Raw genomic sequence first — 25,529 nt, 5'->3', positions numbered from 1 at the left:
TCTCTCTTGTTAATTTACACACTTTCATCACTACATCTCCTCTTAGCTATGTATTCCTTTATTGTTTCCCTCCTGGTAGATGTGAGCACCATAAAGCCAGAGTCAATGAGTAGCTTTCATTGTCTCCTCGGTGCCCAGTGTTCAGTGAATAGTTACTGATTGTTGGGACCATCTATTAATGGCCTTTCCTTCTCACTAATTTACAGAGCTTTGTTATTGCATATTCAAAAACTGAAAACTCACTAGACCCTAGCCAAGGGCTTGGACAGAGCATAAATTTCTGTGGTTTATAGTTGTATATATAAGGCAGGTTTGAGTGAACATAAGGTATTTGCAGGGCCTCATTTCACTGTGCCAACCAGGCTGGAAGTACATGGATCTTTGGTCAGGGAACCATCGTATCAGTAAGTTCCAGTAAGTACCTGGTAATTATGGATCATAATACCTATATTTATCCTACAGTTTTCTATTACACAGTGTCTAAATTTCTCCTTATCCTTTAAGTCAAGAAGAATTAGAATTTAATAAGGAAAGCCATTAAAAATAAAAAATAAATGGAGCCTAGTGCCAGTAGCTCATGCCTTTAGTCTTAAATGTTCATGAGGCTGAGATCTGATGATCACAGTTTAAAGACAGATTGGGTGCAACACCTATGAGATTTTTATCTCCAATTACAATTAGTCACCAAAAAGCCAGAATCAGAATTACAAGTGATAAAGTGCCAGCCTTAAGCAAAAAACTAATGGACAGTGCCCAGGCCCTGAGTTCAAACTCCTATACCAGCAAGATAGATAGATAGATAGATAGATAGATAGATAGATAGATAGATAGATAGATAGATAGATAGATAGATAGATAGATAGATAGATAGATAGATAGATAGATGCAATCCATCCCTAATTCTCCAGCCACTTCCAATGCACTTCAGAGTGCTCACTTTAAAAAATAAATAAATAAATGTGATAAAAGAAAGATTCCTGGGCTGGCATGTAGCTCAGTGGCAAAGCTCTTGTCTAGCAAGTGCAACATCGTAGTTTCAATCCCCAGTACCAAAAAAGAAAAAAACCTAAAACAAGTAATAAAAAAAAGATTACCTATAGCAATATGAGCATTTTTAATTAATAAATGTGATAAAGGAATGATTACCTATAGGGATATGAGCAGTTTGCTAACCCCTGGTTGAGGGCAGGGTAAAAATAAAGATAAGAACTGATCCTTAGCTAGTAAAATACAATTACTTGGTGAAATTTCACAAATCTTTTTGAAAGGAATAAGTTTCAGAGTTGGCTAGAGAGTATCACTTGGACTCTTCTCAGCTTTCTGTTGTATCTATTGTACCACTGTTATTGTGCCCTGAAAAGAGGCTTTCATGGACTTAATTCCTTGGCTTAGCCTTTATTCCAGTAATCAAAAAGAGGGAATCCCAGCCAGGGCTCCCATGGGGGAGAACTGATGCATGCTAATCACACTAATCTGTTATCAAGGTAGCTGGGGTTATTTTTTTTTTCCAGCAGCACAGTGCTATGATTTACAACATATTCATCTTTGGGAATGGAACTAGATTGTCAGTAAAACTTAGAAAGTATGCAATATGTCAATAAAGTAAGAAGCTTAATGTGGTCCACTGCACTTGACACAGTATTTTTAAGGCCCAAGTGTCAAGGAATTAATGATTTGTGCAGACTTAAGTGTGTTCTTATAGAAAGAAATCTTAAAGTAATGGCATGGAAAGTATCAAGAGCTACAAGTTATGTAGATGAACCAAAAATAATAGACTGAAGCAGCAAATTGATTGGAAAGAAAAAGGCAGAAAGTTTGTATGAACGAACATTTACAGTTTTTCTAAGCCTGGTTGGATTGGTGCATGTATCTAACCCATGGCTTCTTTATCTGCAAAATGCAAATATTTAATAATACTTCATAAGTTATTTTAGAGGTAAGATCATGCATTTGAGAATATTTCACAAATTCTTAAGAAATAGAAAAAGGGGGTTAGGTAAATTCCTCTCTCTCTCTCTCTCTCTCTCTCTCTCTCTCTCTTTTACACACACTCACACACACACACACACACAGAGTTCTGGTCCTGGGCTTGAAGTCAGGGCCTAGATGCTGTCCTTGAGCTTTTGTACTCAAGGCTAGCTAGCACTCTACCACTCAATCCATAACACCACTACCAGTCCCAGCTTTTTGATGATTAATTAGAGATCAAAGCCTCATGAACTTTCCTGCCCAGACTGACTTTGAACCATGATCCTCAGATTTCAGCCTCCTGAGTAGCTATGATTACAGATGTGAGCCACTGGTACCAGACTAGGTAAATTTTCTTAACATGAATAATTTATATAAGGTAAGATGGTTCTTCTTATGTGGTTCTATAGCTATAAAATCTCTCTTCCACGGAGGTACCTTGACTGCTAGTAGTGGGTACCAGCAAACAGATACCATTTTATAAAGGCTTGTATTATAGTGTGAATCCTGGAAATTACCAAAAAGTCACCTTTGGGACTGGTACAAAGCTTCAAGTCATCCCAAGTGAGTCCAGTTTGCAAAGCATTTCTTTTTTCTTGTGTTGTCTTCTCTTGGATGGTAACAGTTGGAGAACACGATGGGTTGTAACAGTCCTTCCCTTTCCTGGTCATTTTCAGAAGACGTAAATAAAAGGATTGCATAAGGGCTCCTCATCTTCTCTCTTACCATCTTAGTAGTATGTTCTACCCAAGTTTTTTCTTAATAGGATAGAAAGCTTAGACACTGCCTGTGAGGCCAATGGAAAACAGATTTGCAAAGCATAAGATCTAAAGAGAAGAGAACCAGTGGGGTTTGTTATTGTTTTGTTTAATAAAATTTGAAGTGGGTACCACGTACTCAGAGGGTCACTTGACTGTTAGGGGGTATTCCAGTAGTAATAAGAATAGCACTGGCAAATGGTATCCTTTCAAAAAAAAAATCCTCTTGCAAAACAAGTTGACTGTGGAAAAAGAATGGGAGCAGGAAGATGCCACTCTTATTGATCTGGATGCTGTATCAAGAAGTTTCAGATTGATTGAAGTTAAAATCAAGGGAGACACTATGGCAGGAATCTAAAAATTGATGTGTCATGGAAATGAAAGAAGAGCTAGATGCAACTGCTAGACAAATAGACTTGAAAATCATGAATTTGATGGTGATAGACACAGATGTGGATAGGTAGAGACTTCATTTTAAGAGTTGCACAATAAATGACCAAGTTTGAGTCAAATGTTCTGTGTAGTATGTGGAAATTCAAAGAAAGTTAAGATATAGTTCCCTTTGGAGGTGAAAGGGTCATATTTCTTTGTTGTTGTTGTTGTTGTTGTTGTTGTTTTTGCCTGTCCTAGGGCTTGAACTCAGGACCTGAGCACTGTCCCTGAGCTTCTTTTGCTCAAGGCTAGCACTCTACCACTTAAGCCACAGTACCTCTTCCAGATTTTTCTGTGTATGTGGTCCTGGGGAATAGAACCCAGGGCTTCATGAATGCTAGACAAGCACTATCACTAAGCCATACTCTCAGCCCAAGGAATCACATTTCTAAGCCTTGGATATGACAAAGAAGGATGTCATGGCTTGTAGGTATTTAGGTGTTTGGGGATGGCAAAATCACTGTGGGAAGGTGGAGGCTATACATGGATCTTCAGGACTGGGACTAGACTGCTAGTCTGGCCTGGTCAGTAGGTATCAGAGGAATAATGAGAAAATCAGGGGTAAAATGTGTTTATGTCTCAAGAAATGATCAAGAGTTGGCAATTTTGAGGGTCACTGATATCTGGTCCTAGTAAAAAGAACCCGATGCAATCTCAATTTTTTCTTCTAAAAATTCTCTATTTAGCTGTTCTCTGCTAAAATGTCTTGTGGATTAAGGTTATTTGTGTCCTCATTAGCAGTACTGGTCCTGCTTGCTTAGCCTCAGGTCACCTCTTCTTCATTTATTAAATAGGGTATTTTTTAAAAAGCATATTAATGTCTAAGCTTATGGCCCAGTTATGGCCCAAATGAGGTAATGAAATGTATATTAGACTTAACCCTCTTGGTGCATCATAGGTTCTCCATAAATGATGGCTTTTCTTTGCCCTTGCATAAATAGAAAGTGAAAACCTAACCCTGGAGGCCATTTTTGTAGGAGGGTTTGCTATAGTGTGAATATGGGATCCAAACCCCTTTTTGGAAAGGGAACTATGCTTCAAGTCTCTCCAGGTAAATGTTGACCCATCTCACCCTTGTTTTATCTAGTTTAAGGCTTCCACATGTAGTTCCTGAGTTTTACCCTTCTGTGATGATTCTATGCATTTAAGTTTGAGCCTCCTTGGGCTCTTCATTTAAATATGAAAAGAACAGAGGAGCTGAAAATAACAGTAAAACTAATTCACTAGATTGGAATGGAGAAGAGACTTAATACTCTAGGCAATTAGGACAATTTGTTCAGAAATAGCCTAGTTTCCTGTTTAAAGCCCAGACTGAGATCTTTCCCCCAAGGCAACCTTCACATTCCTCTAACCCTCTGTATTCTAAATTTAGCTGCTCTTTCTTAGACAATATATGACCCTTAATGCTACAGAAATCTTTTATTACTAAGAATATCCACCTATTAAAAGAAAAAGATCCTTGAGAACAAAAGCTCCCTTCTATCCCAGGTAGCATCTGAGATGGTCCTTTTACAGAGTGCTTGATAAGTGCTTGTTTAATTAAAATTAACCCTCCCCCAAAGAAATCAGAGCTTTCAGGCCAAAAGGAAGAAGAAAATGAAGTAAATGTCTCAAGATATTCAAGCAAGTAGTGAAAAGGGCAAAATAGTAATTCTACGTTTTAGCAATGTAACTTATAGCAGATTTTGTGCCTTTGAAAGAAACTGAGTAAGTGAGATTCTCAGGTAACTAGAAGTCATTTTTTTATCTGTTAAGGAAGAAGTGGGCTCCAATGACCCTCTAGCCCCTTAGCACCAACTATCTATGGAATTATCCAACTGAAGTTGTAAAGAAGGAACTTTTCCTCATATGAATGAGTCAGATAACAATGTTAAATCTTGAGGTGGTTTGTTTCAGGGTTTGTTCATTTTTTTGAGTGTGTGTGTGTGTGTGTGTGTGTGTGTGTGTGTGTGTGTGTGTGTGTGTGTGTCGGACATGACACTTGAACTCAGGGCTTTGCTCTTGCTTGGCTTTTATGCTTAATGTTAGCACTCTACCACATGAGCTACACCTCCACTTCCAAATCTCAAGTGTTTTCTAACTCATTAAGGAAAATGGGGAGGAATGAAGTGGCAGAAGGGAGTTTATTATCAGGCATCAGACACTGTGGGACTCAGGAGTAAACAGGCTCACCTTTGGGACAGGCACCATGGTAAAAGTAGAGCTGAGTAAGTATGAGATTCTTAGGTAACTACAGAAGGAGATGTTGTTTTTTATCATTGTATCTTCTTTCTAATTAATGCTCATATAATGTTAAAACATTAAGTTTTGTGACCCCAAGATAAATTAGTGAACGTATGTATAGCTCATGTAATGTTAAAACATTAAGTTCTGTGACCCCAAGATAAATTAGTGAACATATGTACAGCTCATGTGAGCACATTTTCTTTGGGACAGAAGTTAACAAACCATTAAGACTTTGCCCAAGATTCAAAGCTGACAGAAACTCTGTCCAAAAAGTCAGTGTGTGTGTGTGTGTGTGTGTAGATACTGAGGCTTGAACTCAAGTTCTGTGATCTGTCCCTTAATTTTTCACTCAAGGCTGGTACATTTTCTTTGGGACAGAAGTTAACGAACCACTAAGACTTTGCCCAAGATTCAAAGCTGACAGAAACTCTGTCCAAAAAGTCGGTGTGTGGGTGTATGTGTGTGTGTGTGTGTGTGTGTGTGTGTGTAGATACTGAGGCTTGAACTCAAGTTCTGTGATCTGTCCATTAATTTTTCACTCAAGGCTGGTACTTTACCACTTAAGCCATACCGCCACTTCTAACTGGCTAATTGGAGATAAGAGTCTCATAGACTTGCTCCTGCTGGCTTCACAATCCTAATATCTCAGAATCCTGAGTAGCTAGGATTACAGATGTGCACCACTAGCAGCCAGTCAATATTAAAATTGTTAACACTAAACTGAACAAATGAAGCTGAATAAGGGAGAGTTGAGAAAGCAGGAAATTTCAAAACCATGATCTAATAGATCCTTTTCACCTTGATTGTGACTAGTTCGGCAGAGCATTTGGTATGGATATTCCAAGTGCTTTTAGCCCTGCCCCCAAACAACCACACAAATCCACTCCAGAGGCTATGTCTTCTGACCAGACATTGTTCAGGAAGAGTCATCCAAGAGCACAGAATTCACCCCATGGCTTCTGGTTTCAGGCCAGAGATTTAGCTTTCATTTGGTTCCACTAGCAGTGCAATAGTGAACAAATCATGGGCCCCTTGTAGGCCTCAGACTCCTTAAGATATGAGGAAGTTGAAGCACTCACAATCTGTGATTCCTTCCACACACCAATGACTCAAGCCTGTATGTAATCCTACCTACTCAGAAAGCTGCAATCTGAGGATTCCAGTTCAAAGCCAGCCTAGGCAGGAATGTCCCTGAGACTCCTTATCTCTAATTAACTAGCACAAAGCTAGAAGTGGAGCTGTGGCTCAAACTGGTAGAGCACTAGCCTTAAACAAAACAACAGCAAAAACAAAAAATCCTAAGGTACAGATCAAGCCTCAGTACCAGTACACACACACACATACACACACACACACACACACACACACACACACACGCACACACTCACGCACGCACGCACGCACGTACAATCTATGATCCTGGGAACTTATTCTTTTACCACTCTAAAATTTGTGTGATTCAAGGACATGGGCTTATGAACATTCCAGATACAAATTCTATTAGCTTAAGTATATAACTTCATTAATAATCTAACAGCATAGAAATAATAACAGCTATCTCATTGCCTATGATATGTGAGTACAATGCTAGTTGCTCAATTTATAGAAGTATCCATCCTCAGTTCTGAACATAAGAGGCAGAATACCTATTTTACAGAAGAAACTGAGGCTCAGAGAAGTTATTAGCCAAGATTCTACAGCTAGTGAGTAGAAAAGCCTAAATTCAAACTTGGGTCTACCTGTCTGATCTCAGAGCCCTGCCCTTCCTATTATTTGATATAACAGACTCTGTGCCACAGTTTATGAGAGATGCCATCAGTCACAGGAAATACATGGAATTGAACTTTTCTATTCTTAGAGATTGTCACAAGTGAAAGACTCCAGAAATCCTGTCTAAAGAGTTCTCTTCCTTTTGCAGTGACAAAGCGAAGTATAGGGTTGTTGAGAACATTTACCCCATGGGGAGAGAAAGAGAGGGACTAGCTGTAGTCACTCCCTTATTCTAACTGTCCCTTCCTTACACAGTTTTTTGCCTTTTCCCCTAGGCATACTGGTCACTGATCTGTAAGTGCCTGACTGATTCAGAGTTACATACAAATGCAGTATGAGAGTATTTTAGAAGTTGTTAAGTCATAGAACTTTAGTACTGAGAGAGAACCTAGAAATTTCTAGTTTGGCATCTTTGATTTTTCCAGAAAGGGATTTGTTGAAATGTCCAATAACATAAAGTCAAAGTCTGGGACTAAAGCCTTGGGTTCCTGTTCCTGTTCCCATTTTCTATGACTACTGTTTGGTAAACTAACCTCCTTTATGTAGATTTAAGATTCTTTCATAAACTGGAAAAATAGAAATCATTTTTACTAGAGAAGTACAAAAGGTTTCTTATTATTGGCACCTTATTATAGGTGGGCCTAGCCCTGTGTTATAAAAAAAAAAATGGGCCATTTTGTCATGGGACAAATCACTGTGGGAAATACTGGAGGCTACCAATTTATCTTTGGGACAGGAACAAGACTGTTGGTTGTTGCAAGTAAGTTCCATGAAATAATTTGATTTTTTAATTGTAATTGAAGAACACCTGTTCCTTTTCTTTTTTTCTCCTTTATTTGTTTCTCTTGACTTTGCTTTTTAAATAAGAAGATAGGTTGGTAATAATGCTGTACATGTAGTAGCCATGAGCATCATTCCTATAAGATAGATAAAATGCCCTAGGGCCAATCTAAAGCTGAAAATTCTATAATTGTTATGAATGGCTTTTTCAACCTGCATACAAGTAACCATTTTTATATCATTACTGTACAAAAAGCAGATTTTCTATGGTACTGCCTCATTTTCTGGCATCTTCCAATACTCTTAGGAAATGAAAGTTAAATAGTTAAACTGAAGCCAGGCTCCAGTGACTCACATTTATAATCCTACTACTCAGAAGCCTGAGATCTGAGGATCATGGTTCAAAGCCAGCTTAAACAGAAAAATCTAGGAGACACTCATGTCCAAATAACAAGCAAAAAGCCAGAAGTAGAGCTTTGACTCAAGTGGTAGAGCAACAGCTTTGAACAAAAAGCTAAAGGTGCCCCAAGCCTGAGTTCAAACCTCAGTACCAGCACAAAAAAATTAATACATTAATTTAATATAATTCAATAGTATGCCTCTTTCCACTTTGAAATATGCACATAGGCTTAGTCACAAACTTAACTGTGGCCTAGGAGTCCCAGATCATAGCCCAGCTATAGAGTGGCATTTTGTATAGAGCTGTGCAGCAGTGTGAATACAGGCTATCAGCAACTCATATTTGGAACTGGCACACAAGTTTTGGTCAACCAAAGTAAGTCAGAACTCCAAAAATAGGAAGTCTAATCCTAACATTGGGTTTGCCTTAATGTATTTGTATTTATATTAGCCATTACTTTGATTTGTAGTAGTTTATTATTACTCTTTTGTTTTTAATCGTAGCAGTACCCCTAATTTAGAGTATATATTTTCTTCCGTATTCTTTTCTCTACCCTCTAAAGGGAATTGCTGTCAAGATATTGGGAGGAAAATGTCTGTTTTCTTTGAATCAAGTTTCTAATTTGCTCAGTAGGTTCCTACCTCTGAGCCAAGGGCCCACAGGAACCTCGTGTTTTGGCTTTTATACTGCCTACTTATTACCTTTTAGAAATGCTTCCTTGGTTTTTCCTTGCCTAAGTGCTTAAATTTTGAAACCCACATTTACTCAAAGTACACTTAGCTTTTGACCTTTCCCAAAACTGGCCTCCTTGTCTCAAGGATTATACACAGTAAAAGTCAGCTCGACTGAGCAAATGATTACTGAGTACCACCAACAAAGAAACCAAGCACTAGAGTCTCATGCCTATAACCCTAGCTACTCAGGAGGCTGAGATCTGAGAATTGCATTCCAAAGCCAGCCCAGGAAACTACATGAGACTCTTCAATTAATCACAAAAGAAAGCCAGAGTTAGAGCTGTGGCTCAAGGGGTAGAGTGTTAGTTGTAAGCAAGAAAGCTCAGGGCCAGTGCCCAGGCCCCTGAATTCAAAGCCCAAGACCAGCACAAAAGAAGAAGAAAGAAGAAGAAGAGGAGGAAGATTCCACTCTCATGCTTCTGGGAAAGGATTCTAATCTGTTCTGTACTAAGATGTCTGACTTTCTTGAGGACAAAAAGCCGCATTGACAGCTGGCATCTTGGAGTGAGAGGAGGACAGAACAGCACTGAGTCAGACATGAGTCACCCAGGACTCTTGCTCAGCCCCAGAGAAAGCTTGGTGGCTTTGAGTCATGCAGAGGCATGTTTTTAGCATGTGCCAGGTACCGTGGGCTAGAAATGTTCTTATTCCTCCTCTTCCTGGCCAAGTAAAAAATATATTTTTGCCTATGTCCCCAAGAAAAATGAGGCCTTCTTCTGAAGCATGGCAGATGAAAGTGGGAAAGGCTCACGCACGGCTCCTTAGAATCTTCAGAAATACTTGCACCCACAGCTTCTTGTAGGAGGCTGTGTGTTTCACAAAGTTTTGCATGAAGAAGGAGGAGGAGGAGGACGAGGAGGAGGACGAGGAGGAGGAGGAAAGGAAGGAAGGAAGGAAGGAAGGTAGGAAGGAAGGAAGGAAGGAACAAGTTTTCCCAGAGGAGAAATAGCCACAGTAGATGTTTGTTAATGGCAATGATGAGAAAAATGAAGGCTACAGGTAACATTGGGGTCTGGCCCTGTTTATACTCATCAAGGGGGCTCCTTCAGGCCCTCATACCACCCATTGTGGGGAACACTTTAGAATTAACCTTCCTTCAGTTTTAGCTTTTAGAGGTACCAGGAAGGGCAGGTGATCTCAATGAAATAGTGGTCAAACTAGGTTTTGGTAATGCACTTACCCAGAGTGGGACTATGGGAGCAACAGACTCACATTTGGAAAGGGAACCCAAGTGACAGTGCTACCAAGTAAGTAACCCAAGATCTTCCTGCACAAATGGCTGTGCTTCCTACTCAACTTGTCTCTATCGGGAGCTAGACAACCTTGTGTAGTTCTAGGGAAGGCAGAGGTGCTCTATCATGTATTAGTAATATATTATTTGCACCCAAGGTTCTTAAACAGGTCCTATCTCAAATCTTTAGCTGACCCTGCTCCTACCTCTGGGTTCTTCCATCCTCCCTGTCTCATGGCATCTCTGCTCACCACATTCCCATTCTCCTTTCAAATCTATTGCTACTCGTTTTTTTTTTGTCCGTCCTGGGGCTTGAACTCTGGGCCTGGGTGCTGTCCCTGCCCTCTTCAGCTCAAGGCAAGTGCTCTACCACTTGAGCCACAGTGCCACTTCCGGTTTTCTGGTGGTTTATTGGAGATAAGAGTCTCACAGACTTTCCTGCCTGGGCTGGCTTTGAACTGTGATCCTCAGATCTCAGCCTCCTGAGTAGCTAGGATTACAGGTGTGAGTGACTGACACCCAGATTATTGCTACTCTTTTTGAGGCTGGTTTCAAACAAAAGATCATAGAAATAAGGGCTGGCAGGGCCGTTGGGGACATCTTGATCATATGGCAGAAGCATCCTGAGGTTGAGTTGAAAGCATCTGTCCAACACCATCATGATGGCTAAGGCAGAGCAGTTTGAGCTCCAGACCTTCAATCCCACCACAAACTCAGTAAAGCCACATACCTCCTTGTTAATGAGATCCTCAAAACCCAGTGAGCTGAGAGGCTCAGCTCACAAGGGTCAAGGACTAAAGCTGAATCCCCACCTCCATTCAGGATTGGCCCAGTCCATGACATGAGCCTCTGCTTTTCCATCTCTGAAGTAGGCAGCAGGTGCTCTATTCCATCCTTTTTGAAAGTTTCATGGGAGTTATGGTTGGGATTTTTTCTCTAATATACTGAGATTTCTTAGACCCAGGGCTCTGTCTGAATCAAGGTGACTAGAAATAAAGGAATCAAAAGGCTTTGGGTACATTGGCCTACTTCCAGGTGGTAAAAAGGAAAAGATAAAAGCCCAAATCACAGAAAGAGCCTGAATCCTGCTTGGACATTTGCTCAGACAGGGTTATATGGTAATCAAATCCCTGGGGCTCACGGAGGAAAAGGGCTGGAAACAGAAAACATCAAAGAGCCTTGCAGAGAATAAGAAGAGAACAAGGAATGCTTCAGGGACAAGAGGTCAGAAAAGCTTCAGCAAATGTCATGCAAAATCCCCTTGGATATATTTTAAGAGGTGTGCATCTAGCAAGAGAAATGGAATCGGCTAGGGAACAATGGCTCATGCCTGTAATCCTAGCTACTCAAGAGGCTGAGAACTGAGGATCAAAGTTCAAAGCCAGCCCAGCCCAGACTGGCTTTGAGAGGTCTAAGAGAGTCTATGAGTATCTTAACTCCAAAAAGCCAGAAGTGGAGATGTAGTTTAAATGGTGGTAAAGAGTCAACCATCAGCAGCAAAAGCTAAGCAAGAATGTGAGGCCCAGCTGGGCACTGATATCTCACACCTGTAATCCTAGCTACTCAGGAGGCTGAGATCTGAGGATCACAGTTCAAAGTTCAGCCTGGGCAGGAAAGGTTATGAGACTTTTATCTCCAATTAACCACCAGAAAACTGGAAGTGGTGCTGGAGCTCAAGTAGAAGAGCGTTCGCCTTGAGCTGAAGAGCTGAGGGGAACAGCGCCCAGGCCCAGAGTTCAAGCCCCACAACTGACCAAGAAAAAAAAAAAAAGAATGAGAGGCCTTGAATTCAACACACACACACACACACACACACACACACACACACACACACACACACACACACACACACACACACACACACAGAGTAGAGAGTAGAATAGGACCCTTGGTGCCTGCCCCAATGGACAGAGGGGCAATGATGGTATTGAGGTCTTAAGTAGGGATGTGGGAAGTGCTTCTAATAGGAAGGTGCTGGTTTCTTGGAGTAACTGCAGGCTAAGGAGCCCTCTAGTCCTCACCACTGGCCCCCATCCCTGCACTAGGCACCAGGACTTGGGGCTCTGAGGATAGGGGCACAGGTTATCGAGAGATCCCAAACAACCCTGCAGCATGGCCAGTGTTTTCCTAGATTGTTGCCCCAACACAGCATGGGTAAAGGGAGATCCCAGGAGACAGGTTTTATCAAAGGCTCACCCGGCTGTGTGCATCAGGAGGAAACTTCAAGCTTACTTTTGGAAGCCAGACCAGCCTCGTTGTTCATCCATGTGAGTACTATAAAGCTGATCAAGAGCAAGTTTGTAGCCAGATTATATTAGAGAAGGATAGCATAACAGTGAGAGAGTGGTGTGGTCTACCTCCTGGTGAAAGGAGTCCTTTGTTGAACAGAAATAATCATCAAGGAGTTACATCTAATGACATGATTGAGGCTGTGCCAGATAAGAGTTTTGCTTGGAGAGGACAAATATCCACATTTTGAGAAAAGAAACTTCCATCTTGTTAGGTTTCTGAAGTCAAACTTGTCTTCTTAGCAGTCAAAGTCTACCCTGCTGTTCTTCCCTATGGCTGAGATTCTGCCACTGCCTCCCCTTGACTCCTGGGGCATCTTTTCCTGGTAGAGAGCACTCCAAGTGGGATACTGAGGAACTCTCAATGCTGGAGCTGGTGGGGGCAGGGATAGGGCTCCTCAGACTATAAGGAACGACTGTAGATCATCTTTTGTTTGTTTGGGGGGGAGTTTTTGTTCCTTTGTTGTTTGTTGGTCAATGGCAGAGCTTGAACTCAGGCCCTGGGTGTTGTCTCGGAACATTTTTCCTTCAAGGTTAGTGCTTTACCACTTTGAGCCACAGCACCACTTCCAAGGGAAGTGTATATTTAGTGTATACCTGACATGTTCGTGATCATACTCTGCCCTTAGAAGTTCTCATCCAATGCTCACGTCCATCTTAAGGATAGATAATTTATATCATACTCATTTTCTAAATAAGGAACAGAAGCTTAGGGTAAGTAAGGTGCCTAAGATTACACAGATCAATATGATAGAGCTAAAGTTTAAGTCAAATATGTAAGCCAAGATTTCAAGGTCTTCTTGTTAATTATACCATACACAGCTGTCACTATCCCTCCTTCTCTCTGAAGGAAGGCCCTTATATCTTAAAGACTACCTGGGGGGGTAAGGAGGATGGTCTTCCTTCCCTGAATGCTGAAAATTTGGTCCATGGTTTGCCCATGTTGAGCTTTCTTGCCATAAAGACCATGGAAGAGTGACTCAAATTTCTACCATCAGTAATCATGGATTGGGTTGGTACGATGTAGACGTAGAAGAGAAGGAAATAGAAACTTAGGGAGACTTTATTATGTATCAACCTACAAGGATAGAGAAGTTGATCATCAAAACCATAGAATAGGCTGTTTAAAAGCTCTGTCCCCTAAGACAAAAGGCCATAACATATGAGGTGTGATGGGCGGCTGTCCCCACTAGCAGAAAGCAGGAATTTGCACTGCGTTGTACCAGGGTATAGGAAGAAACAATAGACCACTCACTTTGGGGAGTGGAACAAGACTCCAAGTACATCCAGGTAAGTACCTGGCTTCAGGCTTCAGCCAATGGTGTGGGAAGGCCTTGCTATGCTTTCACTGGTGAGGAATCCGTACTTTCTGAACTAATTTTTCATGTTTCTTCATGAAGTTTGATCATTTTGAAATCTGAATTCCCAGACACTAGCTTCATAGTTTGTTTTCAAATGAGAATTGCCAGTAGGAGTTGGTCTTTTTATCATTACAGAGATAGATTCCTTTGTGGTTTCAAGATTTTTATCAGAAAAGAAACAGCAATTGGTTATGCCAAAAGATTTATTTTTGTTTTTTGTTTCATGAAAGACAATGAATTAAACTTCCCAGAGATGCTAGGCATTAGATATATTCTCACAAAACTAAATTGAGAGACACAGGAAGAACGTACTGTCTAAATATTATAATGCCAAAAAATACATAGTTTGGAAAATGGGACCATATAAAAGTTAAAAGACAAATATAGTCCTAGTAAAAGATAGAGAGCTGGATTACTCTAATTCTAATATGTATATTTAGAAAGTTTACCCATTCAACAGATAATTCTCAAGCAACTATTATATCTCCTAGCTCTATGCTAGAAATGAGGATGGAAGGGGAAGGGGAAAGAAGAGGAAGGGAAAGAAATGTAATCTATCTCCCAGATCTCAGCGTGAAACATTGCAGCCAGCATTACTTGGAATATATATATATATATATATATATATGTATGTATGTATGTATATGTATATGTGTGTGTGTGTGTGTATATATATATATACAAGCTGAGTGCCTAACCTCCTATCTGAATTGCTTAGGAGTTCACTTTAGTCTGTTCTGTATCCTAAGTTCTGTGAGAACAGAAACCTCTCCCCTGCGTTCTCACATCTCTACAGCTTAGCACATGTCTGGAATTGTTTAGTGACAAAGAGTCACTTGGTAACACCTATATGTCATCTAGTTAGGACAGAAAGGGTAATTATGGTTTAAAATATATTAGTTTGTCATGAGCAAGTATTCTCCAAAAGAAAGCATTGTTAGAGCTTAAAACTGGAGGATTACAAAGACAGAGTCAGTAGTTCCTGCTACTCAGGAGAAGATCTGAGGATCAAGGTTCAACGCTAGCCTAGGCAGACAAATCTGTGAGACTCTTATCTCTAATTAACTACCAAAAAGTTGAAATGGAGCCGGGCACTGGTAGCTCCCACCAGTAATCCTAACTACTCAGGAGGCTGAGATCTGAGGATCGCAGTTCAAAGCCAGCCCAGGAAGGAAAGTCCATGAGACTCTTATCTCCCTTAAACCACCAGAAAACCAGAATTGGCGCTGTGGCTCAAGTGGTAGAGCTGAAGAGCTGAGGGACAGCTCCCAGGCCCAGAGTTCAAGCTCCATGACCAACAAAAAAAAGCTGAAATGGAGCTGTGACTCAGGTATAGAGCACCAGCCTTGAGCAGAGAGAGCTAAGGACAGTGCCCAGCCCTGAGTTCAATATCCAGTACCAGCACACACACACACACACACACACACACACACACACACACACACACACACACAGCCTCTTCTCTACCATGGGTCAATCTAGGCTGGATTTAGAAAACCTGAAACTCCTATTTCTCTCCAGAACCAAATTTCAAAGGCCTAAGAATTACAATATGTACAAGGAAGCAGTACAAATGGGTTTTAGCCACAAAAGGGAAAGAGGTCTGATGATAAAGTATAGTGTCTATGTCTTGAATAGAGAGACTACTGAGGAAAGAAATTCTTACCCATTAGAACTAGAATCATCTTTGAAACATGCAATTCCAAGGATATGTATGGAAGGAAGACCAAAAATTCATGTTTGGAAAAGGCTTTCAAGTTGACATTTGTTCCTAGTAGATAAATGTAGCAAAGTATAGGGAAGATGTGAAGAGAGAGAGAGAGAGAGAATGTATGTATGTGAGAGAAAGAGAGAAAGTATGTGTGTGCCACATAGCCCTGGAGCTTGTGCTGAAAGGGGCAGAAGCTTTGCTACACAGCTGCCTAGGTTTTCAGCAATTACCTAGATCAAACTGTTGCATGACAATTAGAAAGAAATAATCAGCATCAATGAGGCCCCTAATTGTGGCCGCAGGAGTACACAGAACAGACTCAGAGCATAGGAAACTCAATGGAAAATTATAGTAGTACTTAGAATGGCATTCCAACGTTCTGGAGCTAGAAAAAGTATACACCATGGAAGAAGTTTGGCACTAACTTCGCAGAGACTTTAATACATATTGACAGCCTTCGAAACTTAAATATAGCGTATGGCATTTTCCCAAACTTGTTTGAGCTTTCGGCTTCTTTCTTGCAGAGAAGGTTCTGTGAAATTCTCACAGAGGTAACTTGTCTAAGCCACACTGCAACCTGAAGGATTTCGTTTCTCTTATAGATCTGCAGGGAGTCTCTGGCTCTACATATAAGTCACTCCTAATTCTACAACCTTCCTCATCAGGTCTTTGTTCTGATGCATTGTATGTGAATGTTACTATGGCAACTTTTGTTCTCTTTGTGCCATCAAAGACTAATATTAGCCATTTTCTGAAAGGAAGGACTATCCCAGGCCATCCCAAGCCTATCATTAATCTATGACCAATTCTATGAAGTCTTCCTTCAAAATTCATTTTGTGCTGAGTGCTGATGGCTCATGCCTATAATCCTAGCTACTCAGGAAGCTGAGATAGGATTCAGGATAGGGCAGGACAGGACAGGACAGGATAGGCCAGCCCTGGCAGAAAAGACTCCTATCTCCAATTTACCAGCAAAAAGCTGGAAGTAGGGCTATGGCTCAAGTTTTGAGCAAAAAAAGCCAAGCAAGGCTGTGTGTGAGGCCATGAATTCAATGCCTAGTACCAGCAACAAAAAAAAATATTTTTTGCCAAGGATGATGCGTACCCATAATCCCAACACTTGGGAACCTGAGGAACTCGAGTTCATAGCCAGCCTGGGCCACATAGCAAGGTTTATTTCTCAGCTAATCTCTCTCACTTTTCAATTCCTCTCTCGCCCGGAAACCCAGTATGGGCACTCACCCTCTAAGAAGATCAGCCACAAGTTGGCTGCGGGAGTAGCCTTGTGTGGGACTATAATGCAGAAAGCTAAGGAATTTGACCTGGGGTAAAGACTTTTGTCTCTTCAGAGAAAGATTGACTTGAAGAACACTGGAACAGGGACAGGGGCAAGACCTCAGCCAGGCTGGCCCTGCCAGGGTTAGTTTTTGCAATGCATCCTCCCACTGTGTGTTGTCTGGCAGCAACAGTAAGCTTACCTTTGGAGCAGGAACCAGACTGGCCATCTGCCCATGTGAGTATGACCACACCAATGTCTAGGGCAAAAAGACCTGGTTCCTTGTCTATGATATATAGCAATGATTTAGAGCAATCTCAGGCATGGATGAAGACCTCCTTTTTCCCATTTCTAGACACTCTTTTAGTGACTTAAAATGTTCCCATTTTTCATATTCAAGTCAGGAGTGCCAAGAGCCAATGGAGTCATGACATCTCCACACAATAGTTTTCAGAAAATATAAAAAGAATTTCTAGCTATTCAGTGTTTTCAAGCGAAGCTGATATTATCAGCACCAGAAAATCTGAACATGCTGGAAACTAGCTAAGTGCCCTTGGGGAAAAGGAGATGAGTTAATGACAAACAAATTCTCTTTTATTGCAGCAGGTAGTTTACCTCTCAGGGTTGGCTGCTAAGCATGGTAGGGGAATATTTGCTCACTAAGACTTTCTCTTAGTCCAGTCACAAAGCTCCACTCCATGGTAAAAGTGACCCAAACCCCTATCTGAATGAGAGGTATGCCCCATAAAAATAACAACGTACAAAGCCATGCATCAGTGGCTTACACCTGTAATCCTAGCTACTCAGGGGGCTGAGATATGAGGATCACAATTCAAGGCCAGCTGGGCAGAAAAGTCCTTGAGATTCTTTTTTTTATTGTAAAGGTGATGTCCAGAGGGGTTATAGATATATAAGTCAGGTAATGAGTATATTTCTTTTTTGTGTGTGTGAGAATACCATACAGAGGAGTTACAATTACATGGGCAAGATAATGAGTACATTTCTTATCAAGCATTGTTGCCTCTTCTTTGTTTCTCCTTCCCATCCCTTCCCATACTCCCCCTCCTCCCCCTACCCAATCCTCCCCCCCACCAAAGTTGTTCATTTTTCCACATAATAACTTGTATATCTCATGGTTGCAATGGGTCCACCTGTATCCATAAACAATTTGTTTTTTCCCTTCCCCTCCACAAATTATACCAACATCAAATACTTTTTTGAACAGTGTCACCCGCTTCCATGAGATTCTTATCTTCAGAGTCTGTGAGACTCTTAGAGCTGTGGGTCAAGTGGTAGAGCACCAGACTTGAGTGAGAAAGCTATAGGAGACCACCCAACCCTGAGTTCAAACACACATACACACACACACACACACACACACACACACATACACACACACCCCAAAATAACCAAGTATGGAGTCAGAAATGGAAAGAGAGGATGATAGACTTGAGATGGAATTTTGCCTACAACTTAACCAGCAGTATTTAATACAGCCTCCACTGTCAACAGCAAAATGACAGTAACTGAATCATAATGTGAGATAATACCCTGCACAAACAAGCAATCCATAATTGATAGCTTTTCTAATATATTGTTGCTATTATTAGCATGGTTTTGCCCCCTAAGGCTGGCATTATTATTAAGGAAAAAAGATGCTTGGTCCAAGGGCAGTGGTGTTTACAACTAATTGATCACTACCAGTTACAAATGTCTGTGCCTTCTCCACCCCTGCTGCTTTGCCTGACCAGCCTTTTGCTAGATTGGAAAATAAGGAAGTATTTTTATAAATAAATAAAGGAACAGCTTTCCTTGGATTAGGAGGATTAAAAAACCAAGACCCTGTAAGCATTTTTGGATAGTGTTCTGAGACACCCCCTCCCCCCAAGAGGGCCCTGGGAGATTGTCATCAGGAAGGTTATCACAAAGACTTGATCCACAGTGAGGGGAGAGCAGTGGTGCCAGATTCAGATTTGGAAATGGGACCAGACAGTGTCCAGCCAAGTAAGTTGAATAGGACAAGGATAGAAAGGACAACTATTTCTTCTTTGTCCAAGATACTTAACAGAGCCTAGGTATTTGCTTCTGTAGAATCCTAAACGGTTTCTTCTACCCATCCCCAGAAAACTCAGCTCTGTCCTGTTGTCCAGACATTGTCCTTACTGAGACCTTAGGAGTCACAGGCAAGGAATGAGCTAGGAGTCTCAGGCCTTGTATTAAAGGATGCAAGATACTGCTGCTCTCAAAAGAGAATTTTGCTCTACTTAATTCTATTGAGTGTATGAAAATCACATGAATTCAAAACCTCAGCTCAGGACACTACAGCAGAATTGGGCAAGAGGAAAATAGATTATCCTATCCAGTGGGAGATCCTTGCTTCTACTGTTAAAGTAGAGAGTAGGCCCCACGAGTTTCTATAATGGTGTCACCCACAGTGGGAACACTGGAGGAATGACTAGTAAACCCACATTTGGGAAAGGGACCCAAGTGACAGTAATATCTGGTGAGTTGTCTCAGATGGCATCATTTGCACTTGGAATGGAGCAATGTCTTTAATCCTTTCCCTGGGGATATCCATTATTATTACTATAGTGAGGCTAACTGTGAGTGTCATCACTAATTGCTGTGCAGAGGTCTGGGAAGAAAAAAGGCATCACTATCAGTTGTAAATATTTGTGTTGCTCTAGGTGAAACACATTACAGTTTGACTTTAATCATTCAGTAGATATTTTTAAATGCCTTCTAAGTGGCTATCATTCTACAAAATGGTAAAGTATGTATAAAGGATCCTAAGATATAAATGTCTGACCTGTCCCCAAAACTATTTTAGTGTTCACAGTGATGTAAACAGGCAAATTCAGATGGACTAGAAGCTGGGCTGAAAAGGTACTCTGGACAGAGATGTTTTATGTGGTAGGAAGGACTCATTGAACCTTAAAGGATAGATGAGATCTGTATGGAAAAGATACAGAAGAGAAGTGGAATCCTACACATAAGGAACAATAATAAAAGAAGGTATAGCCAGGCAGTTGTGGTTTACACCTATAATCTAGCTACTTGAGAGGCTGAGATTATGGAGGATTGTAATTTGAAGCCAGCTAGGGAAGCAAAATTCATATGACTCCATATCTAAAAGAATTATCAAAAAGCAGGACTGGAGCCAGGCACTGGTGGCTCACACGTATAATCATAGCTATTCAGGAGGCTAGATCTAAGGATTGCGGTTCAAAGCCAGTCTGGGCAGAAAAGCCCCCATGATACTCTTATTTCTAATTAACCACCAGAAAACCAGAAGTAGAGCTGTGGCTCAAAGTAGTAGTGTGCTAGTCTTAAGCAAAAAGAGCTCGGAGACAGTACCTGGGCCCTCAGTTCAAGACCACAACCAACAAAAAGCAGGATTAGAAGCATGGCTCAGCTGATACAGCACCAACTGAACAAGCAATCCACACAAGTGCAAGGTCCTGAGTTCAAGCCCCTACACCAAAAGAAGTTATGATGTTGTGAATGAGCAAGGCCTAAGTAAGCATATCTGATCATGAAGTTGGATTGAGAGAAAACAAGGCAAAAAGGTGTCTTCTTAGACAAGTAGGATAAGAAATATGAGAGCCGGGCTGGGAAGGTGGCTCAGTGGGAGAGTGCTTGCCTTGCATGCCTGAGGCCCTGGGTTCGATTCCTCAGCACCACATAAGCAAAAAGGAAAAAGCCGGAAGTGGTGCTGTGGCCCAAGTGGTAGAGCGCTAGCCTTGAGCTATATGACAGCCAAGCCTTTAAAAGAAGATAGACATTAGAGAGCCAGGCCAGCCACTTGGAACCTGAGTATGGATTTGGAAATGTTGACCAGATGGGAAGTGAGAGGGATCAGCTCTTTCCATGGTGGCTCCTCCCTCAATGGGCTCTGGGAGTGGTTATCCATCCTCCAGAGAGTTGAAACCTAAAGGTTTCTGTAAGGACGCTTGGGGAATAGTATGCAATTGTTGCCTCTCAGATTCAGTTTGGCAAAGGCACGAGAGTTCCGTTTATTCCCAGAAAGACTGCCCATGTTGTTTCCTGATGCTCTTCAGAGGTTCCATGGGACACGAATCAGTGTCACTAATTCATTTCTGGATTCCTAGTGCTTAAGCGCAGAGCACATATTTAGTGGTAAAGCAGCTTTCAATCACTGCTGTGCCCCTGGGTCTAAAACACTAGAGTATTCAGACATGCGTTTCTGCAGTTATGTTAGAATTATGATGACAGGTTAGGATCTAGAATAGCTCAACTTCCAGTTGAAGATTGATCCAGTCTTGCTCAGGCTGTCTTTTGCACTCATCAGTAACACACTATATTTTTCTTTACCAAGTACTATGGGATGGCTCTTCCTCACAAGGCTTAGGCCGATGAACACTAAAGATTAAATTAAAAGTGGTTCATTTCTTACTTTAAAGAGGGAGTGGGGATGGAGGGAACAAAATAGGCAATGCACTAGAAGAAGTACACAGAAATAAAAGCGGGGGAAAAAAACTCATCTAGCAGATGAACTCCAGTGGCTCATGCCTGTAATCCTAGCTGCTCAGGAGACTAAGATCTGAGGATCCTGGTTCACAGCCAGCCTGAATAGTAAAAGGCCTTGTGACTCTTAACTCCAATTAACCACTAAAAAGTCAGAAGTGGAGCTGTAGTTTGAGTGGTAGAGTGCTTAGCTTTGATTTAAAAAGCTCGAGGACAGCACCCAAGCTCTGAGTTCAAGCCCCAAAAACAAAAACAAAAGAAAGGCAAATACCTTTGGTGCAAAAATCTTGTTTTTGTCTGCAAAGGGGACATCCAAAGCTATAGATGTCAGACCATACAGCCCTCCCCTGCTCAGCTGCTTTGGAGCCAGCCTGTGCTGCAGGCAAGTTTGACTCAACTTCTCAGGGTCTATGCCAAAGCTGACTGCTCGGGTTTTAGATCCAGCTCGATGTCTGCACTGCCAAGGCCACCCTGGCTGGTTTAGTAACAGGGTGCACCAGTGTGTGATGAGAAACTGAGGGAGCAGAGAACCACAGAGGCAGGAAGTTCTGATCCCAGCCCTGCAGGAAACGCTGTGGGTGGCCCCAGTCTGTTAATCCTCCTGGCAAATCTCCCAGGTTCCTCCTGTAAAGGTGGAGGTCAGGAAGAATAAACAATGAGATGCATTCAAAACACAAAATCCACAGGAAAATAGTAAAGAATGAGTCTCTGCACTAAGGAAAAGCTTCCAGCACCTCCTGCATCCTAGAATGAAGAGTAGACAGTGTGAGTCCTCTAACTCAGTACCATGTGGTAACCCACATTGGAAACACCCTGGCACAGCCATAGTTCCAACTGCCTCCATTTGTTCCATACTGTGCTGACTATTAAACATACTGTGTCCATGATAATGACAATTTGCCTTGTGAAAGTTAAAATGTGTTTGTGACTCTAAGTATCACTATTCCATAATACTGTGAAATTTATGTAATCACCTAATCTCAATTAAAGAAAAAAGTGAGAGAAGGGATGGGTTAGAGTGATGGGTGACAATGTTGTCAGACACTGTACTCATATACTGTTTTGTAGAATGGGAACTTCTTTGTACAACTACTTAAAGATAATTTAAAAAATTGTAGTGAAAAAACTAAATAAATAAACATACTGTCTGTGTCTGTGAGAGAGAGACAGAGACAGAGACAGAGAGAGACAGCCATACTAGGATTTGAATTTCGGGCCTTGAGCTTTTGGTTTGCTTTTTCGCTCAAGGATGGCACTCTACTACTTGAGTCATACCTCTACTTTCAGCTCTTTTGTTGGTTTAATGGAAATAAAAGGACTGCAGACTTTTCTACCTGGGCTGACTTCAAACCATGATCTTCAGATCCTCAGCCTTCCCAGTAGCTAGGATATAGGCATGACCTATTAGCACCCAGCTAATTAAGCATAATTTTACCTGGAAGAACATGATTTGGGGCTGGGAAGGTGGCTCAGTGGTAGAGCACTTGCCTTGCATGCATGAGGCCCTGGGTTCGATTCCTCAGCACCACATAAACAAAAAAGAAAAAAGCCGGAAGTGGAGCTGTGGCTCAAGTGGTAGAGCGCTAGCCTTGAGCTGAAGAGCTGAAGGACAGTGCCCGGCCCAGAGTTCAGGCCCCACGACTGGACCAAAAAAAAAAAAAAAGATGATTTGTTTCTCAGATTAGCTTGCTCAGAAAAGGGGATAACATAACATCTCCATTTACCAGACAAAATTTCTAAGACTTTAAAGAGCTGGTATGACTAACTCAAAACCTTTTCTCTGGTAAATACAAGAGTTGTGACTTTGATTCGGATGTTGTTGTAGTCCAAATATTTTAGCCATGAGAGAAAAAACTCCTAGTGATATAAGATTTTCCAATTTAATGTCAGCAAATCATACACATCCATTTCCTGACAATGCCCAGCCTAAGCGAGGGGAGCACTCTAAATCTCTAGATGAAGGCTTACTTTACTGAGACTTTTTTCTCTACACTAATTTTGTCTCTCAGGAGCAATATTGTTGTTTATTGGGGTTTTAAAGAAGTTCCACTTAAGAAGTATTTAAGATATATCATTAACACCAAGCACCAGTGGCTCATACCTGTAATCCTAAGAACTCAGGAGGCTGAGATCTGAGGATCAAATTTGAAGCCAACTTGGGCAGAAAAGTCCTTAGGATTTTTTTTTTCCAGTCCTTGGGCTTGAACTCAGGGCCTGGACACTGTCCCTGAGCTTCTTTTGCTCAAGGCTAGCACTCTACCACTTGAGCACTACTTCCAGCTTTTCTGTTTATGTGGTACTGAGGAATTGAACCCAGGAGAGGAATTGAACCCAGGACTTCATGCATACTAGCCAAGCACTCTATCATTAAGCCACATTCCCAGCCCCTTATGACTCATGTCTAATTAACCCGCACAAATCTGGAACTGGTGTATGGTTCAAGTGGTAGAGCACTAGCCTTGAGTGAAAAAGCTAAGGAACAGCACTCAGGCCCCAGTATGGCACAAAAACAATAATAACAAGTCTATATGTATATGTGTATATGTATACAAATATGTATATGTACATATATACATACACAAGTAGACATATACATATATTCATATATATAAATAAGTACCCTACATTTCTGGTTTTCTAGAATGGTAGGAGCAGTTGTTTTCTAAAATATTACCCAAAAATATGAGAAGAGTGGCTAGCCCCAAAGAGATCCGTTGCTATCCATCATTGGCACCTGGACTCAAGCCTAGATTGAGGTAAAACAGGGAAGCAAGAGTTTCTCCTAATCATGGTCCTCTTGATCCACAGATATCAGAAACCCTGAGCCCTCGGTATACCAGATGAAAGACCCGAAATTCCGAAACACCTCCATCTGCCTGTTCACTGATTTTGATTCTCAGATCAATGTGACGCAGGGGTCTGAAGCCATGGATTCTGAAGTATTTTACTCTGGAAAAACTGTGCTGGACATGAGGTCCATAGACTTCAAGAGCAATGGTGCAGTGGCCTGGAGCAAAAAGACTGATTTTGAGTGCACTGGTGTCTTCCAGGAGAAAGTCTCCCTCCCTAGCTCAGGTGAGTGTCTCCCAGTAGCTCTGCAAGCTGTTTCCTTGCTTTCAGGAGAGCCATAGTTCTATCCAAAGCACAGGTCAGTGATGTCTAAAAGATGTTCAGGTTGATATTGACAGGCTTATCAGTTGTCAGCAAAACCTTCACCCTCTTTTTACCATAGAGCAGTGAACCACATCCTGCTATGCTGCAGAATGTTTTGGGCCAAAAGCAATGAAGAGAGGATGGTGGTGCTGGGTGCTGGTGGTTCATGCCTGTAATCCTAACTACTCAGGAGGCTAAAATCTGAGGATGGCAATTGGAAAACAGCCTGAGTAAACAAATCTGTGAAAATCTTATCTCCAATTAATCAGCAAAAAGCCAGTCATGGAGCTGTGGCTCAAGTGGTAGAGCACCAGCCTTAAGCATAAAAGCTAAGGGGCAGTGCCCAGGCCCTGAATTCAAGCCCCAATACTAGCAGAAAAACAGAAAGAAGAAAAGGAAAATAAAAAAGGAAGGAAGGAGAAAAGAATAAAGAACAGATGGCAGTGGTGGACACTGACTCAAACTTGGTCTTACCTTAACACATTACAAGTCCCCCCCTTCCTGCTGTTGTTTAGGGTAGCCACTCATTCATCCCACAACCACCAACTGTGCAGTTACACATACCAGGCATTAGAAAAATCAAGTCAGATTAGGGTTCTCCTCCTAGGAAGCTCCATCTTCATCAAAAAAGGAAAAATTCCTGGGAAGGGCAGGTCACAGGTATCACAGCCATATGAAGGAAGATACTATTCTAAATACACTGGGAGGGCTGGGAAGTGGCTCAGTGGTAGAGCGCTTGCCTTGCATGCCTGAGGCCCTGGGTTCGATTCCTCAGCACCACATAAGCAAAAAGAAAAAAGCCGGAAGTGGTGCTGTGGCTCAAGTGGTCGAGCGCTAGCCTTGAGCTGAAGAGCTGAGGGACAGCTCCCAGGCCCAGAGTTCAGGCCCCACAACCGGACCCAAAAAATAAATAAATACACTGGGAAGCTACTGATTGGCTGTAAGCTGTAAAG

At 41.6% G+C, this 25,529-nt stretch overlaps 1 gene segment (V, D, J or C); it reads left to right on the top strand.

Annotated features, from left to right (window-relative positions):
- The window catches only part of LOC122113442, a 547,786-nt gene that overhangs the window by 518,644 nt on the left and 3,613 nt on the right, over positions 1 to 25,529 (top strand). The window contains 1 exon segment of the C gene segment in view: positions 24,232 to 24,498. Coding sequence covers positions 24,232 to 24,498 — 267 coding nt within the window.

The sequence above is a fragment of the Dipodomys spectabilis genome, unplaced genomic scaffold (genome assembly GCF_019054845.1).
Source record: "Dipodomys spectabilis isolate Male_0828 unplaced genomic scaffold, ASM1905484v1 ptg000097l, whole genome shotgun sequence".
Classification (NCBI taxonomy): domain Eukaryota; kingdom Metazoa; phylum Chordata; class Mammalia; order Rodentia; family Heteromyidae; genus Dipodomys; species Dipodomys spectabilis.
This window is presented reverse-complemented; position numbering and strand designations above follow the sequence as displayed.